At 46.7% G+C, this 16,029-nt stretch overlaps 2 protein-coding genes across 2 annotated transcripts in view; one reads left to right on the plus strand and one right to left on the minus strand.

The window, feature by feature from the left end:
- The window catches only part of LOC115453230 (regulator of G-protein signaling loco), a 103,228-nt gene extending 99,268 nt beyond the window's left edge, over positions 1-3,960 (minus strand). The window contains exons 1-2 of the mRNA XM_037446223.1: positions 3,370-3,960; positions 256-1,775 (exon numbers count right to left, since the gene is read on the minus strand). Coding sequence (XP_037302120.1) covers positions 256-1,775; positions 3,370-3,772 — 1,923 coding nt within the window. The 5' untranslated portion in view covers positions 3,773-3,960. The remainder of the gene's footprint in view (positions 1-255; positions 1,776-3,369) is intronic.
- Positions 3,961-4,480: 520 nt separating this feature from the next.
- Positions 4,481-12,447, plus strand: LOC115444317 (nucleolar complex protein 3 homolog; the record flags this gene model as incomplete). The annotated part of the gene is made up of 11 exons (XM_037447517.1): positions 4,481-4,723; positions 4,829-5,109; positions 6,705-6,916; positions 7,233-7,477; positions 7,984-8,149; positions 8,568-8,688; positions 8,950-9,163; positions 9,563-9,751; positions 10,333-10,514; positions 11,001-11,209; positions 11,687-12,447. Coding segments are annotated over exons 1-11 (2,586 nt in total), but the record flags the coding sequence as incomplete, so codon positions are not given.
- Between the last annotated feature and the right edge of the window lie 3,582 nt (positions 12,448-16,029).

The raw sequence follows: 16,029 nt of genomic DNA on the forward strand, positions 1-16,029 counted from the left end.
TAAAAATCATTGTACATAATAAATTTAATAACGAAAAATACATATTACATTTTATAGAAACATCAACAAAAAAATATTAAGGAATTATCTTTTTTGATGTAAGTTACGTTGCTGACACTATCGCATGGTACTGACGAAACAATACCATAATACCTAATATAACATTTAACCCTTCGCGTAATTTTAATACAATAAATAAAGTACAACTGGCAACGTAAATACGTCAAGATCGGTATATTAAAAAGCTTTGTATACCTTGCATTTAACACTGGCAGGGTGGACAAAGTTATCGTCATCCTTATCTTGGGCCGCTGGTGGACGGAAGCCCAACACAAGCATATCATCGAGCGACGCTTGAAGATGCTTCCTCCTCGAAGGCCTGGCCTCCTCGTGACTCCTGGACGAGTACACCGACACAGAGTCCATACTGGCCTTCGAAGTACCACCAGATATTACAGTCACATTCTCTACTGACTCCGTAGACTGCCAGTCCGGAGGGTGTCGCGACCTCTCCTCATATATCTCAACGGAATTAAACGTCTCCGCGACGTGGTCGATCTCCAAATCCATGTCCAGCTGTGGTGGGATGAACTCATAGTGATGACCTTCATTCTCAGTATAAACTTGGTCATACACAGCACCATTGGGGTACCTAGAGCTCGATGGTATATTCCCGTACACGTTATTGTAATTGTAATCGCTGTCCTTATGAGGACTGAGATGCCTGACCGTCTGCAAGTCATTGGAGAGGATGACGTCATCCAGATTCAACGGCCTACCTTGCCCTCCAAAACCATCCACAACAGGAGTGGTGTTCGATAAGAAAGAACCATCTGTGTCAAAGCTACTGCAGCCGACCAGCCCTATAGGTCGTCGCGGCATATCTTGACGGAATTTATTGGGTGGTGCTTGCTGCGCGAAATCGACCACGAGAATCCTGTCGGCTATGTTCCTGCAGTCATTGTGGAAGCCTATACCGGAGTCACTGTTACTGGACGTCGTAGTAACCTCGCTGTGGTTGCTCGGTTGCGGAGAGTTCGCTACGAAATCCTGGACGTCAATCCTTGCTTCTTCGTGTCTACAAGGTCTTCTATCGCGAGGCACTCGAAACACTGGACGGTTACATCTCGAAAAGTTACCCAAAGCTGGACTGTCTCCTTTAACTGCTAACTTCGAGATCGCTTGAAGATTTGGGCTTGCACAGTCTTCGGAAGGTAATGAGTACATTCCTCGGATAACCCCGACCACATATTCAGCTGATGGTGGGAACTCTAAGCATCTCTCAGCTACTGGGTCTCTGGTACACGCTATCTGAAACTCCCTGGCTCTTGTTATATGAGCTTCGTGCTCCGCCATCCTCGGATCAACCGCGAACACATGGCTACTATGTGACGCTTCAGTTTCCGCGGTCTCTGCTGACGTCACCAGCCCAAAGAACCGCCGGTCAGCGTCAGATCCGCATCCGGCGTACACTATCCTTTCTCGCTGGTATTGAGCTAAGATTTGGCCTGAAGGACGCCTCAGAAACAGGGAGTTGGGTAATACAGACAGAAGTACAGGCGTTGCAGGTCGCCGCTCCTGTCTCAGTTTCCTTACTGCTGTCTTGACATTGTTCGGTGCTGTGCTAGAGGCGGCCTGCGGTGTCTCTATAGTCCCCAAGTATCCGACTACGGCGCGGCATTCGAGCCGAGCTGCGTGGTTCGGTGTCAACTGTACTCGACTCAGGTTCTGTAAGATCTCATTGACTCCAGATGTACTGGGCGCTGCGTGACATCCTGTAACAGTTGAAAAGTAAGGTCCATTATAGATATAATGCATTTAGATGCAATATTATGAAATTACAGCAAATCTTTGTGAGTAACTAATGAAGTGGTAACATAATATGTATAAAAATAAAAATAAATAAACAAAACGCAATAATTGTATAAACTATCTTACAATATGTTATCATACATAAAATGCTATTTAACAATAAATAGGATGATATTAATGCAAGCATTTCGAAAATACTTTAGTGCAATATGTTATTCATAAGAAATATTAAAGACTAAAAAAATTATATTAATTAATAACACAAACTTGCACAACAGACCTAATTTATTTAATAAATGAATAACTTAAACTTTTGTGTAGACAATACAAAACCATAATGCAGTGATAACCAGACCAAAATTTTTAATGAAAGTGAATATAAGTATGTTATTTATTAGTACATTAATTGGATAATAAAAGAAACAAGCATGTGAACTATTATAACTGAAGAATAATTTTATGACTGCAATGGAAGACAAACTCTCCATCGTAAATTTATTGTGAAGCCTTTCTTCACACTTATGCTATAAAAAACTATAGTTGACTAGCTAAATTTAGGTGCAATATCAGGGCCCATATTCTTTATGGCATAAATAATTTCAATAGTTCATAGCCAGCATGTAAAATACATTATTGTGGTTAAATTAACATAACATTGCAAGAATGATAGTGTGGGTGATGATAGCAAATCTTAACAAGACATAACACAAAAACACAGTTAGTTGTATGCAAACAGACATTCACAACACAATAGAGAAGTTCTCACATACCCGCTGTTATACGTCATCTGGAAACAAAAACACCTTTGAATACTCTCTAATTTACGTTTAATTGCTCTCAACATTAGAAAAATAAAATTTATTCTTAAGATGTCTACATTACCATAGAGTGACTTTCGAATGGTTATTCTCATTGTTATATAGTGATTAATTATATCTTATGTTTACCCGCATATTATAAAAATGTCCAAAAAGAATTAACAAAAATAGACTTTATTTCATGCCCATTAAAGTCACTCTCAAAGGGCTACCGGCAGCTGCTTAGTAGATGATGAACACACAATAGGTTAACAAAAGCAAGTTTTTTTAAGTAATATGCACATTGTGCATCCTAATGAAATTTTGGTCTTTATATAAACATTTCAAACATAGATGTATAATCATGAATAAATTTCACTTTAAAAAGAACTAAGTGCATTTAAAAATAACTACACCACCTACTCAGACATAACAGGTTCTTATAATTTGAATAATACTGGTGAAAATATTTAATGATTTTAACAATGGAAGCAATTAGATATGATTTTAGTGTAATTAAAGAAACCCATCCTAAAGCAATAGATAATAAACATTTATCATTGTCAACATCCATTGACTTGCTCCTTAATATTGTAATCTGCATAGAAGAGTACACCCAAAAGAAAGCTCTAGGATTGTACATAAAATACTTATTGTCAGCAGAACAAACATAACAGAAATTAAATTAGCCCAATCTACTTTCACATTTTAAACTTTATTCCTCACATTTAAAACTATATTAACAGTTGTCTCAACTTACCTGGATGGTGCAACATCGCCTGAGGCCTGCGTCGTGGTGGAGGATGGCGCCGCCTAGTCCTCGCTCGCTCGTCTGGCTCAGTGTCCTCCGTGTCCGTCGGAGGCGCCTCCCTCGGGGACACGCTCAGAGCTATCGCACCGGGTGCAGCCGCCACCAGCCGCGCCACAGAAGCGTGAGGAGCCCTTGCTACACTCGCACCGTCCACTGCTAGCAAAGCGTCGCCTGCGCGCAAACCGGCTCTCTCGGCCGGGCCGCCCGCTGCCACGGCCGACACCACACACGGCCTCTGCCCCGCAATAGTGAATCCGAAGCCGCCAGCACCTCTAGCCACTACCACCCGTCGCTCCGTAGTCCGAGCAATCGCTGCCCGTCTACGTCTTCTTCTCTGCTGTTGCGGAACCATGATATTAATTATTCTGAGCCAACACTTTTAAACAGGAGGCATTGTTGATGGATAATGACATAAAGGAACAAGTGGAATGCAACTTCTGAAATATGTACGTGATAAAGGCGTGATTTTTCAGTTTGAAAACTAGTAAAACAAGAATTTACGAAAGTTTCGAGGTCTTTTGTAACTGACGTTTAGAAAGTTTGAGTACGTTCAAAAACTTTTCATGAAACGTACTTTAACATGAGAATATAAGATAATCTTAACAGAAATAAATTTGTAATTGCAATTTCTTATAATAATTGCACGAAATAATCATTAAACACAATAATAATAATCATATAATAAAGAATAAATACGAGTATATCCAACGATTATCTGTGCAGTTTAGAGTTGGGTAGGACATGACATAAAAAAGAGTTTGTAAGAGTAGCCTCTTTTTAGCATTGAGCCGGTACAACGTCCTACTTCAAATGAGGCGAGGCGTAGTGAGGCTCGGCGCTTCAATGCGTATCTTACAGTATTTTGTAATGATAACCCTCAAAATATTTCCCTCTCGCTCGCGACTCGAAACGCAGTAATGTAATATCCATCGTAAAATAACGTCCTACTGTAATTTGTAGCATGCGTTTCTCTACCTCACTGTCCTCGTCCTACAGTTTACCAGAGACGGAGAATAAGTAACGCGACTGCTGCGTCATAAAATTTGAAGTAGTACAATATATAATTTTGAGCCACTCTTACATTTTGACGTCATGTCCCGGACAAATGTACCGCCTCTTGTATGTCCTACTCAACATTAGTGCAGTTGTTTACTGTCATTTCACAAAAGTCAAAACCGTCATATTGTCAAAAGAATCAAACAATTCTTGCCCACGTTGTTCTGATGTTTTGATTAAATAAGATTTACTTTATAAATTATAAATTGACTAAATAAAAAAAGGACTACAAATTGCAACCATGGCGGTAAGTTTGTCCTAACAATTTCATAACAGTATTATTTAATTGGCTGTACACAAAACCTAACCTTACCATTCCGAAATATTAATAAATTATTTGTAATATTTACAGAAAAAGGGCAAAGCGAAGATCAGTAAAGTAAAAAGAAACAATCAGACCACGAATAAAATGAGAAAACAGGGTAAACTGCGTCTTCAAAGGCATAGAACTAAAGTTCAAAAGCAGAACCAGCCAGCGCGGCCTCAGGTGGAGTACAGCAGTGAAAGCGAATCCGCGTCGGGCGATGAATGGGCCGACATGCTCGACGAAGAGGAGCAGCAGTACATAATGAGCAGGCTGTCCAAACAGCCACAGCTGCTGTCCAACGTCCCGGAGAATGAAGAGAAACAAAAGTTCGTATTTTAAAATCTTTATTGACTATTTATACTTTACTCGTCTCTGCTGGCAAAGAGAGATATTTCAATGTTTCAACATTTGTTTTATACACACTTAAAGTTAGTTAAATAATGGATAATATCTACTCATTCATTTACCCTATTTCACAATGATGTACGAAGAAGAAAATTTTTTTTAGTTAGTTTATAATATGCAAATTCTATTTAAAATACTCCAATGCACTTTATATTAAACTAGCTTTTGCCCGCGGCTCCGCCCGCGTTATAAAGTTTTTCGGGCTAAAGTTTTCCATTATAAAAGTCACGCTATATATTTTCCCGGGAGCCTATGTTCTTCCCAGGGTCTCAAACTGTCTCCATACCAAATTTTATCCTAATACGTTGGGTAGTTTTTGAGTTTAACACGTTCGGGAAGACCGATGCAGTGGGGGACTTTGTTTTATGATATATTTTTGCAGAACTTTTTAAGAGGAACAATCCCGTCATACATTATTGTTGCATAACTTTAACCGTTTACGCAGCGCACGCAACAGAAGCTCTCAAAACTAATAAATTGTCCCCGTTTTTGCATCATGTTTCATTACTGCTCCGCTCCTATTGGTCATAGCGTGACGATATATATAGTCTATAGCATTCCAGGAACAAAGGGCTGTCCAACACAAAAAGAATTATTCAGTTCAAACTCCTAGTTTCTGAGATTAGCCATTACTGCTCTGCTCCTATTAGTTATAGCGTGATGATATATAGCCTATAGCACTTCACGAACAAAGGGCTATCCAATACAAAATTAATTTTTTAGTTCGAACCGGTAGTTCCTGAGATTAGCCATTACTGCTCTGCTCCTATTGGGTATAGCGTGATGATATATAGCCTATAGCACTCCACGAACAAAAGGCTATCCAACGCAAAAAGAATTTTTCAGTTTGGACTGGTAGTTCCTGAGATTAGCCATTACTGCTCCGCTCCTATTGGGTATAGCGTGATGATATATAGCCTATAGCACTCCACGAACAAAGGGCTATCCAACGCAAAAATAATTTTTCAGTTCGGACCGGTAGTTCCTGAGATTAGGCATTACTGCTCCGCTCCTATTGGGTATAGCGTGATGATATATAGCCTATAGCACTCCACGAACATAGGGCTATCCAACGCAAAAAGAATTTGTCAGTTTGGACCGGTAGTTCCTGAGATTAGCGCGTTCAAACAAACAAACAAACAAACTCTTCAGCTTTATATAATAGTATAGACTACTCCAATGCACTTTATATTAAATATTATATATATTATTATGACTGCCTCGGTGGCGTAGTTGTATTGCACGTCCGGTACAATAGCGCTCTGAGGTCCTGGGTTCGAATCCCGGGTCGGGCAAAAGTGATATTTGGGTTTTTCTGCTCAGTATCAGCCCGGAGTCTGGAATTTGTGCCCGATATGGCGATAGGCTCGCCCCCTATCACATCATGGGACGGAACATACTTGGCGAAAAGTGGGTGCCCTAGTTGCGCCTCTGCATACCCCTTCGGGGATAAAATGCGTGATGTTATGTTATGTAATATTATATTAATTATAAAAAGAAATCTTTACATAATCAGGTCAGGAAAACGTAAAAAGCCAGTCAAAGAGAAAATGCCAAAACCAAAACGAGCCGAAACAGGCAGTGACAGTGGAGCTGAGAGTGACTCTGGGAGTGAGGTAGAGGAGAAGTATGAGAAGGAAATGGCAGATAGACCGGTGAAGAAAATGAGGGCTTTACTCCCGATCAAGACTAAAGATGGAGTTATGGAGAGGGCTGAGGAGGTTGAAGGTAATACCTAAAATATTCCCCTACGTACTATCCTTATTACTTCTATGTGGAAAACTTACAATAACTTTTTTCAGAAAAAATTGGGTTTGTTTTTAGAATCTACTATCATTCACATGAAAATTGCTATATTTATATAAATTTGCCATAATCACTAGCATCATGATTATGGTTTCCTGATATATTAATTTTCACTCAGTTTCACCAATTTAATGAGGACTTTGTTGCCAATAATCATCAGTTTTACACATCTTCACACTCAGAGGCCAAATTTAAGTTACAAAGTAACTGATAATGACCTGTTCTACATAATTTCCAGAGTCTGAATCAGAAGATGAAACACCACCAGCAAAAAAGAAAAAACAACTAGAAGAAACTGAGGATGCGGACTCTGAGTCAGATTCTGGCATGGAAGGTACTGCAGAAGAGGAAACCCCAGAGGAAGGTGAAAAGGGAGTGGTGAGCGCAGTGGAACTACTAGCTGCTAGGAGAGATCGGCTGAATCATGATAAGCTAAGGATAGGGGCACTGTGCTCTTCTCTGCTTGAAAGCCCTGAAAAGAAGGTAGAAATATATTATATCAAACTGAGTTAATTACTGTAATATAAATAGTCAGTTTACTGCAAGAACTCACTAATGGCAATAAATCATCAAGTACAGTTTATTACGCCCTGACCATAATATAATATTTAAAATACTCACTTGATTTTAAGAACAAAAATATTCAAGAATATAATAGTTTGTTACTTTATTTTTACATAGTTATATGTAGGATGAAATAGGGAAAACAATATACTTTTGTATTTGTCAGTTAATGAGTTCTTGCAGTAAACCAACAGTATAAAGAATTTAAATTCTTTCAGAAATGGATGCTTGATGCCAAATATTATGCATTAGTTATACTATAGTCTATTTATAATATACACTGTTGACTATAGAGAGTCACATATCTCTTTCTATGACTCAATGCATGTCTTAATGTCAAGTATTGCACCTCTAATATTAATATACTCTCTCTCCTCCTCCACCTCTGCAACTAAAATTATTTATTAAAAAATATATAATTTCAGTTAAAAAACCTCTTCCCAATACTGTACCTGATGGAGGAGAGGTTGAAAGATGGTACTCTGAATCTGCACTCCATTCGAAAACTGGCGACCGTTTCCGCTTACGAAGTTTTCAAGGATATATTGCCCGAGTACCTCATTAGACATCAAGACTATTCTAATATTAAATGTAAGTGTGTTTACGCAATGATATATTAGAATTTGCTGGTGGATGGATATATTTTATATCCTCCTAGATACCGACCGCTATACACAAGGTGTTAAAATACCCCATAGTGGCCCATGTAAGTGATTCTAGATTCTAAAACGCCGACAAATTTGTGTTGACTGCGGAAAGGTTATAATCTCTCGTCAGTCTACATTCTATTGGACCCCACTCCACTTACCATCAGTTGCTGTGGCGTCACTTTGTAATAAAACTATATGAAGTAATTTTAGAAGCTTCAATGTATTCAAATATCAATAATATTCATTTCATCTATGCTATGATCATGTATTAAACAAATTAGTCAAGCAAAGAAAATATAAAAATTTTATATTGTTATTTATTGAATTATATAATTAAGATTTTTGTATTTGTTTCTCAGTGAAAAAAGACACTCTCGCGTTATACAAATACGAAAAGGAACTTTTGGAATTCTATAAAAGATATCTACAAAGATTGGAAAAGATTGCCGGTATGCTGCGACAAAAAAAAGGCGATACAAGGTATTATTCCCTGTTTTACAAAAAATGACATAAGTAGATATCATGTCTGTCTAGACTTGAAATTTTTAGTTATATGGCTCTTTTATTTCAATTTTATTTAGCTTTTCTAATCTTCAACTAAGACAAATACGAAATATGAAACAAATAAAACATAATCCACAAGTAAGCTAAAATATAATACGATATATCGTTTTAAATTGATTATAATGGGAATTATTCTTTGCACATTACATATGTACATTTTATTAATAATTTGTCCAGAAAACCTGACGAAGCGACAATATCTCTAGCGCTGATATCGCTGCAATGCATGTGCGGGCTGTTGGTCGCGCGGCCGCAGTTCAACTACGCCACGAACATCGCGCAGAGCGTCGTGCCGTACCTCGACTGCAGGGACGAACGCGCAAGGCAGATCGTCACCGAGAGCTGCGTGGCTGTGTTCGCGGATGATAAGAAAGGAGATATCACGTTGACTGTGAGTTTACTACATAATGAGTATGTGGCCAATCAGCCACAGGATGTCCACTGTTGAACATGGGCCTCCCCTAAAGATTTCCAGATCGATGTATTGTAAGCCGCTCGCCTCTCTTTTGGGGTCATTTGTCAACCTCGTGTGTGGACAGATATCTGGCCAATACATTAGTTGTCTTTTAGTATTGAAATGGCCCCTTACAGAAAAGAGACGGGTATTGGTGTGATATTAGTGATATTTACAAAGTGATTAATTTTACAAGGGTATTGTTTAGTTCATTTATTTGTCTATAGTCCCACTCACGTGCACAATAAATGTGCCACATTGTATCATTTTTCAATAGCAATTACTATATTTTCGCCTTATTTAATTTTATTATAAGAAAGTAATCTCTTTCCACAGATAGTGCGCCTGATAAACCAATTAGTAAAGAAGCGAGGTGACCGCCTCCATCCTACGGCATTGGACTGTCTGTTATCACTGAAGATACGAGACATCGACATGGATGAGGAAGCAGATATCAAATTAAAGAAGAAACAAGAAGAGAAACATAAAAAGAGGATCGTTAATTTATCCAAGAAAGAGAAAAAGGTATGTATTGCATAGACCAAGAAGCCCTTTTCAATAAATTATCCCAATCGTTTTGTTCGAACCACCATACAAATTGACCAATCAGAACAAAGTATTTTTGACACGCTCACAAATGTTTTAATTTGATTGGCTATACTCAGGCTGGGATCAAAAATTAAATTTGGAATTGTTTATTGGAAACGGTAAGTAACTAAATTACCATAATCTAGTTTAATTTATTGCTTCATTTAAAATAACTATTTTCTTTTTATTTTTACTTTTGTCAATGAACATGATCGTCTAAAGTAAAGTTCTCTCTTTTTTGTCCCTTTTGGTTTAGTGTCTCTTGGGTTTCACAATAAAAATGATTTAACATGAACCGAATTTATTTGCGCGAAAAATCAATATTACATGTATATACGAACAAGGGAGGGAAATGACTGCCGGGCCGCCCGTGGCGTCGAATGCTCTATGTGCAACCTTGATGTAATATTGCGTCATGCTATGTGCGTCCCTACATCTAATATTATAATATTTTATTCAAAGTCTTTTACAAGGCTATAACCATGATAATATAATTAAATAAAAAATTTAAATTACAGCGAGCCAAAAAACTGAAGGAAGTAGAGAGAGAACTAATGGAAACAGAAGCGCAAGAGAGTGAGATGGCGCGGAAGAAACAACTCACTGAAGTGACCAAGACAGTGTTCCACATATATTTCAGGCTGTTGAAGAACGCTCCCAGATCTAAGTTGCTTGCCGCTGCCCTTAATGGATTAGCCAAGTGAGTGGATGTAGGCTTCTTCACTCTGCATATTAATTACAAGCATGAGCATACACAGTCGAAGTCGAGTCGGAAATTCAAGCGTTAAGACGCTGGTAACGACTTTTAACTATTTAAAACTAGTTTATACTGGACGCCATTGTTATAAAATTGAATTTTCTGTGTACAATTCTGTTATGGTGGCAACATGTATAAGCCTGTGTATTATGTCCATTAATTAAAATCAACTTCATTATTTTACATTTTCAGTATAGTATCGGTTATCACTTTCCGCTGTTTTCAATAAACGAACCCATTCGTAATCTTCGATCAAATACTAAGAATAAACCTATCAAAATGAGACAATTGTAAGCATGTCAGAATACTTTGTTCTGATTGGTCCATTTTCGCCATAAATCGAAAATTAAAAATGGAATAGTTTATTGAAATCGATCGTTAAACGGAAAGTGAACCTAATGACTTAATTATATGTTATTTTTTTCCCAGATTCACGCACGTAATAAACCTAGAGTACTATTCAGACCTGGTGGGTATTTTGGCTCACCTGCTGTCGGACGCGGAGGTGGGCGGCGCGGAGCGGCTGCTGTGCGTGCGCACGGTGCTGGCCGTGCTGGCGGGCTGCGGCGACGCGCTCGCCGTCGACCCCGCCACCTTCCACCACTACCTCTACCGGCACATGCTGGACGCGCATGCAGGTTGGATTACTTACTGAAAACTTGTGAATGTTTTTCAGTCTTATAATGGAGCTTTTAAAATAGTCATGGGAAAGTTTGATAATACGTTTTTGAGAAGACACATGATTTGTTTTGTGAAACTAATTAAGACTAAAATGATAATTTTCAACATGGCGGTCACCATTACTAAATTTAACATACTCTATCTAGTCACCACTGACCCTTAATATCAAAATTGTTAGTAAAAATAATTTATAATTCTTCGTGGACAAGACCCTAGGGCAAGCTATTATTTCCTGCAAAATCCTTACGAAGAATTTTTCTTGCTTTATTCTACATACTGAAAGTGGGAATAAAATTAAATTTAAGCCTTTCAATGAATTTCATACGTCTATTCTATTTTTAATGTTATATCTATGTTAATAAGCTGTATTATTCTTCCTAGTATTTTTACACTATTTCTAACACTCGATAATATAATCGTAACTCGTTCCGCAGGTAAAACCCACGAGCAGGCGAAGATAATAGTGGAATGTGCGTGGCAGATAAGCGCCCGCGCACGCGCCGTGTCGGCGGCGGTGTGCGCGGCGCTGGCCAAGCGCGCCGCCACGCTCGCCGCGCAGCTCGCGCACCACGCCGCGCTCGCCTGTCTGCACATACTGCACCACCTCGCGCAGGTACTCACATGTCCTACACCCAAGCGCGCCGCCACGCTCGCCGCGCAGCTCGCGCACCACGCCGCGCTCGCCTGTCTGCACATACTGCACCACCTCGCGCAGGTACTCACATGTCCTACACCCAAGCGCGCCGCCACGCTCGCCGCGCAGCTCGCGCACCACGCCGCGCTCGCCTGTCTGCACATACTGCACCACCTCGCGCAGGTACTCACATGTCCTACACCCAAGCGCGCCGCCACGCTCGCCGCGCAGCTCGCGCACCACGCCGCGCTCGCCTGTCTGCACATACTGCACCACCTCGCGCAGGTACTCACATGTCCTACACCCAAGCGCGCCGCCACGCTCGCCGCGCAGCTCGCGCACCACGCCGCGCTCGCCTGTCTGCACATACTGCACCACCTCGCGCAGGTACTCACATGTCCTACACCCAAGCGCGCCGCCACGCTCGCCGCGCAGCTCGCGCACCACGCCGCGCTCGCCTGTCTGCACATACTGCACCACCTCGCGCAGGTACTCACATGTCCTACACCCAAGCGCGCGCCGCCACGCTCGCCGCGCAGCTCGCGCACCACGCCGCGCTCGCCTGTCTGCACATACTGCACCACCTCGCGCAGGTACTCACATGTCCTACACCCAAGCGCGCCGCCACGCTCGCCGCGCAGCTCGCGCACCACGCCGCGCTCGCCTGTCTGCACATACCGCACCACCTCGCGCAGGTACTCACATGTCCTACACCAAGCGCGCCGCCACGCTCGCCGCGCAGCTCGCGCACCACGCCGCGCTCGCCTGTCTGCACATACTGCACCACCTCGCGCAGGTACTCACATGTCCTACACACGCGCCGCCACGCTCGCCGCGCAGCTCGCGCACCACGCCGCGCTCGCCTGTCTGCACATACTGCACCACCTCGCGCAGGTACTCACATGTCCTACACCCAAGCGCGCCGCCACGCTCGCCGCGCAGCTCGCGCACCACGCCGCGCTCGCCTGTCTGCACATACCGCACCACCTCGCGCAGGTACTCACATGTCCTACACCCAAGCGCCGCCACGCTCGCCGCGCAGCTCGCGCACCACGCCGCGCTCCGCCTGTCTGCACATACTGCACCACCTCGCGCAGGTACTCACATGTCCTACACCCAAGCGCGCCGCCACGCTCGCCGCGCAGCTCGCGCACCACGCCGCGCTCGCCTGTCTGCACATACTGCACCACCTCGCGCAGGTACTCACATGTCCTACACCCAAGCGCGCCGCCACGCTCGCCGCGCAGCTCGCGCACCACGCCGCGCCTCGCCTGTCTGCACATACTGCACCACCTCGCGCAGGTACTCACATTTCTACACCCAAGCGCGCCGCCACGCTCGCCGCGCAGCTCGCGCACCACGCCGCGCTCGCCTGTCTGCACATACTGCACCACCTCGCGCAGGTACTCACATGTCCTACACCCAAGCGCGCCGCCACGCTCGCCGCGCAGCTCGCGCACCACGCCGCGCGCTCGCCTGTCTGCACATACTGCACCACCTCGCGCAGGTACTCACATGTCCTACACCCAAGCGCGCCGCCACGCTCGCCGCGCAGCTCGCGCACCACGCCGCGCTCGCCTGTCTGCACATACTGCACCACCTCGCGCAGGTACTCACATGTCCTACACCCAAGCGCGCCGCCACGCTCGCCGCGCAGCTCGCGCACCACGCCGCGCTCGCCTGTCTGCACATACCGCACCACCTCGCGCAGGTACTCACATGTCCTACACCCAAGCGCGCCGCCACGCTCGCCGCGCAGCTCGCGCACCACGCCGCGCTCGCCTGTCTGCACATACCGCACCACCTCGCGCAGGTACTCACATGTCCTACACCCGCGCCGCCACGCTCGCCGCGCAGCTCGCGCACCACGCCGCGCTCCGCCTGTCTGCACATACCGCACCACCTCGCGCAGGTACTCACATGTCCTACACCCGTTAAGCGCCGCCACGCTCGCCGCGCAGCTTCGCGCACCACGCCGCGCTCGCCTGTCTGCACATACTGCACCACCTCGCGCAGGTACTCACATGTCCTACACCCAAGCGCGCCGCCACGCTCGCCGCGCAGCTCGCGCACCACGCCGCGCTCGCCTGTCTGCACATACTGCACCACCTCGCGCAGGTACTCACATGTCCTACACCCAAGCGCGCCGCCACGCTCGCCGCGCAGCTCGCGCACCACGCCGCGCTCGCCTGTCTGCACATACTGCACCACCTCGCGCAGGTACTCACATGTCCTACACCCAAGCGCGCCGCCACGCTCGCCGCGCAGCTCGCGCACCACGCCGCGCTCGCCTGTCTGCACATACTGCACCACCTCGCGCAGGTACTCACATGTCCTACACCCAAGCGCGCCGCCACGTCGCCGCGCAAGCTCGCGCACCACGCCGCGCCTGCCTGTCTGCACATACCGCACCACCTCGCGCAGGTACTCACATGTCCTACACCCAAGCGCGCCGCCACGCTCGCCGCGCAGCTCGCGCACCACGCCGCGCTTCCGCCTGTCTGCACATACTGCACCACCTCGCGCAGGTACTCACCTGTCTCTACACCCGGCGCGCCACACGCTCGCCGCGCAGCTCGCGCACCACGCCGCGCTCGCCTGTCTGCAATATTGCCTCGCACCACCGCGCAGGTACTACGTCCTACACCCGCGCGCCGCCGCTCGCCGCGCAGTTCGCGCACCACGCCGCGCCTCGCCTGTCCGCACATACCGCACCCACCTCGCGCAGGTACTCACATGTCCTACACCCAAGCGCGCGCCACGCTCGCCGCGTGCAGCTCGCGCACCACGCCGCGCTCGCCTGTCTGCACATACTGCACCACCCCTCGCGCAGGTACTCACATGTCCTACACCCGCGCGCCGCCACGCTCGCCGCCGCGCAGCTCGCGCACCACGCCGCGCTTTCGCTCTGTCTGCACATACTGCACCCTCACCTCGCGCAGGTACTCACATGTCCTACACCTGGCGCGCCGCCACGCTCGCCGCGCGCAGCTCTCGCGCACCACGCCGCGCTCGCCTGTCTGCACATACTGTAACCACCTCGCGCAGGTACTCACATGTCCTACACCCAAGCGCGCCGCCACGCTCGCCGCGCAGCTCGCGCACCACGCCGCGCTCGCCTGTCTGCACATACCGGCACCACCTCGCGCAGGTACTCACATGTCCTACACCCAAGGCGCCGCCATCGCAGCCGCGCAGCGCCGCGCACCACGCCGCGCTCGCTGTCTGCACATACTGCACCACCTCGCGCAGGTACTCACATGTCCACACCCAAGCGCGCCGCCACGCTCGCCGCGCAGCTCGCGCACCACGCCGCGCTCGCCTGTCTGCACATACTGCACCACCTCGCGCAGGTACTCACATGTCCTACACCCAGCGCACCGCCAGCCGCGCAGCTCGCGCACCACGCCGCGCTCGCCTGTCTGCACATACCGCACCACCTCGCGCAGGTACTCACATGTCCTACACCCAAGCGCCGCCACGCTCGCCGCGCAGCTCGCGCACCACGCCGCGCTTCGCCTGTCTGCACATACTGCACCACCTCGCGCAGGTACTCACATGTCCTACACCCAAGCGCGCCGCCACGCCCCCGCCCTCGCGCACCACGCCGCGCTCGCCTGTCTGCACATACTGCACGACCTCGCGCAGGTACTACATGTTCTACACCCAACAAGCAAGCGCGCCACGCTTGCTGCGCAGCTGCGCACCACGCCGCGCTCGCCCGTCTGCACATACTGCACCACTCGCGCAGGTACTCACATGTCTCTACACCCAGCAAGCGCCGCCACCCTCGCCGCCCAGCCCGCGCACCCCGCCGCGCTCCCCCGCCGGCACACCCCGCACCACCTCGCGCAGGTACTCACATGTCCTACACCCAAGCGCGCCGCCACGCTCGCCGCGCAGCTCGCGCACCACGCCGCGCTCGCCTGTTCCGCACATACTGCACCACCTCGCGCAGGTACTCACATGTCCTACACCCAAGCGCGCCGCCACGCCGCGCAGCTCGCGCACCACGCCGCGCCTGCCTGTCTGCACATACTGCACCACCTCGCGCAGGTACTCACATGTCCTACACCCGCGCCGCCGCCACGCTCGCCGCGCAGTCGCGCACCACGCCGCGCTCGCCTGTCTGCACATACTGCA

The sequence above is a fragment of the Manduca sexta genome, chromosome 6 (genome assembly GCF_014839805.1).
Source record: "Manduca sexta isolate Smith_Timp_Sample1 chromosome 6, JHU_Msex_v1.0, whole genome shotgun sequence".
In the NCBI taxonomy this organism is placed as follows: Eukaryota; Metazoa; Arthropoda; class Insecta; order Lepidoptera; family Sphingidae; genus Manduca; species Manduca sexta.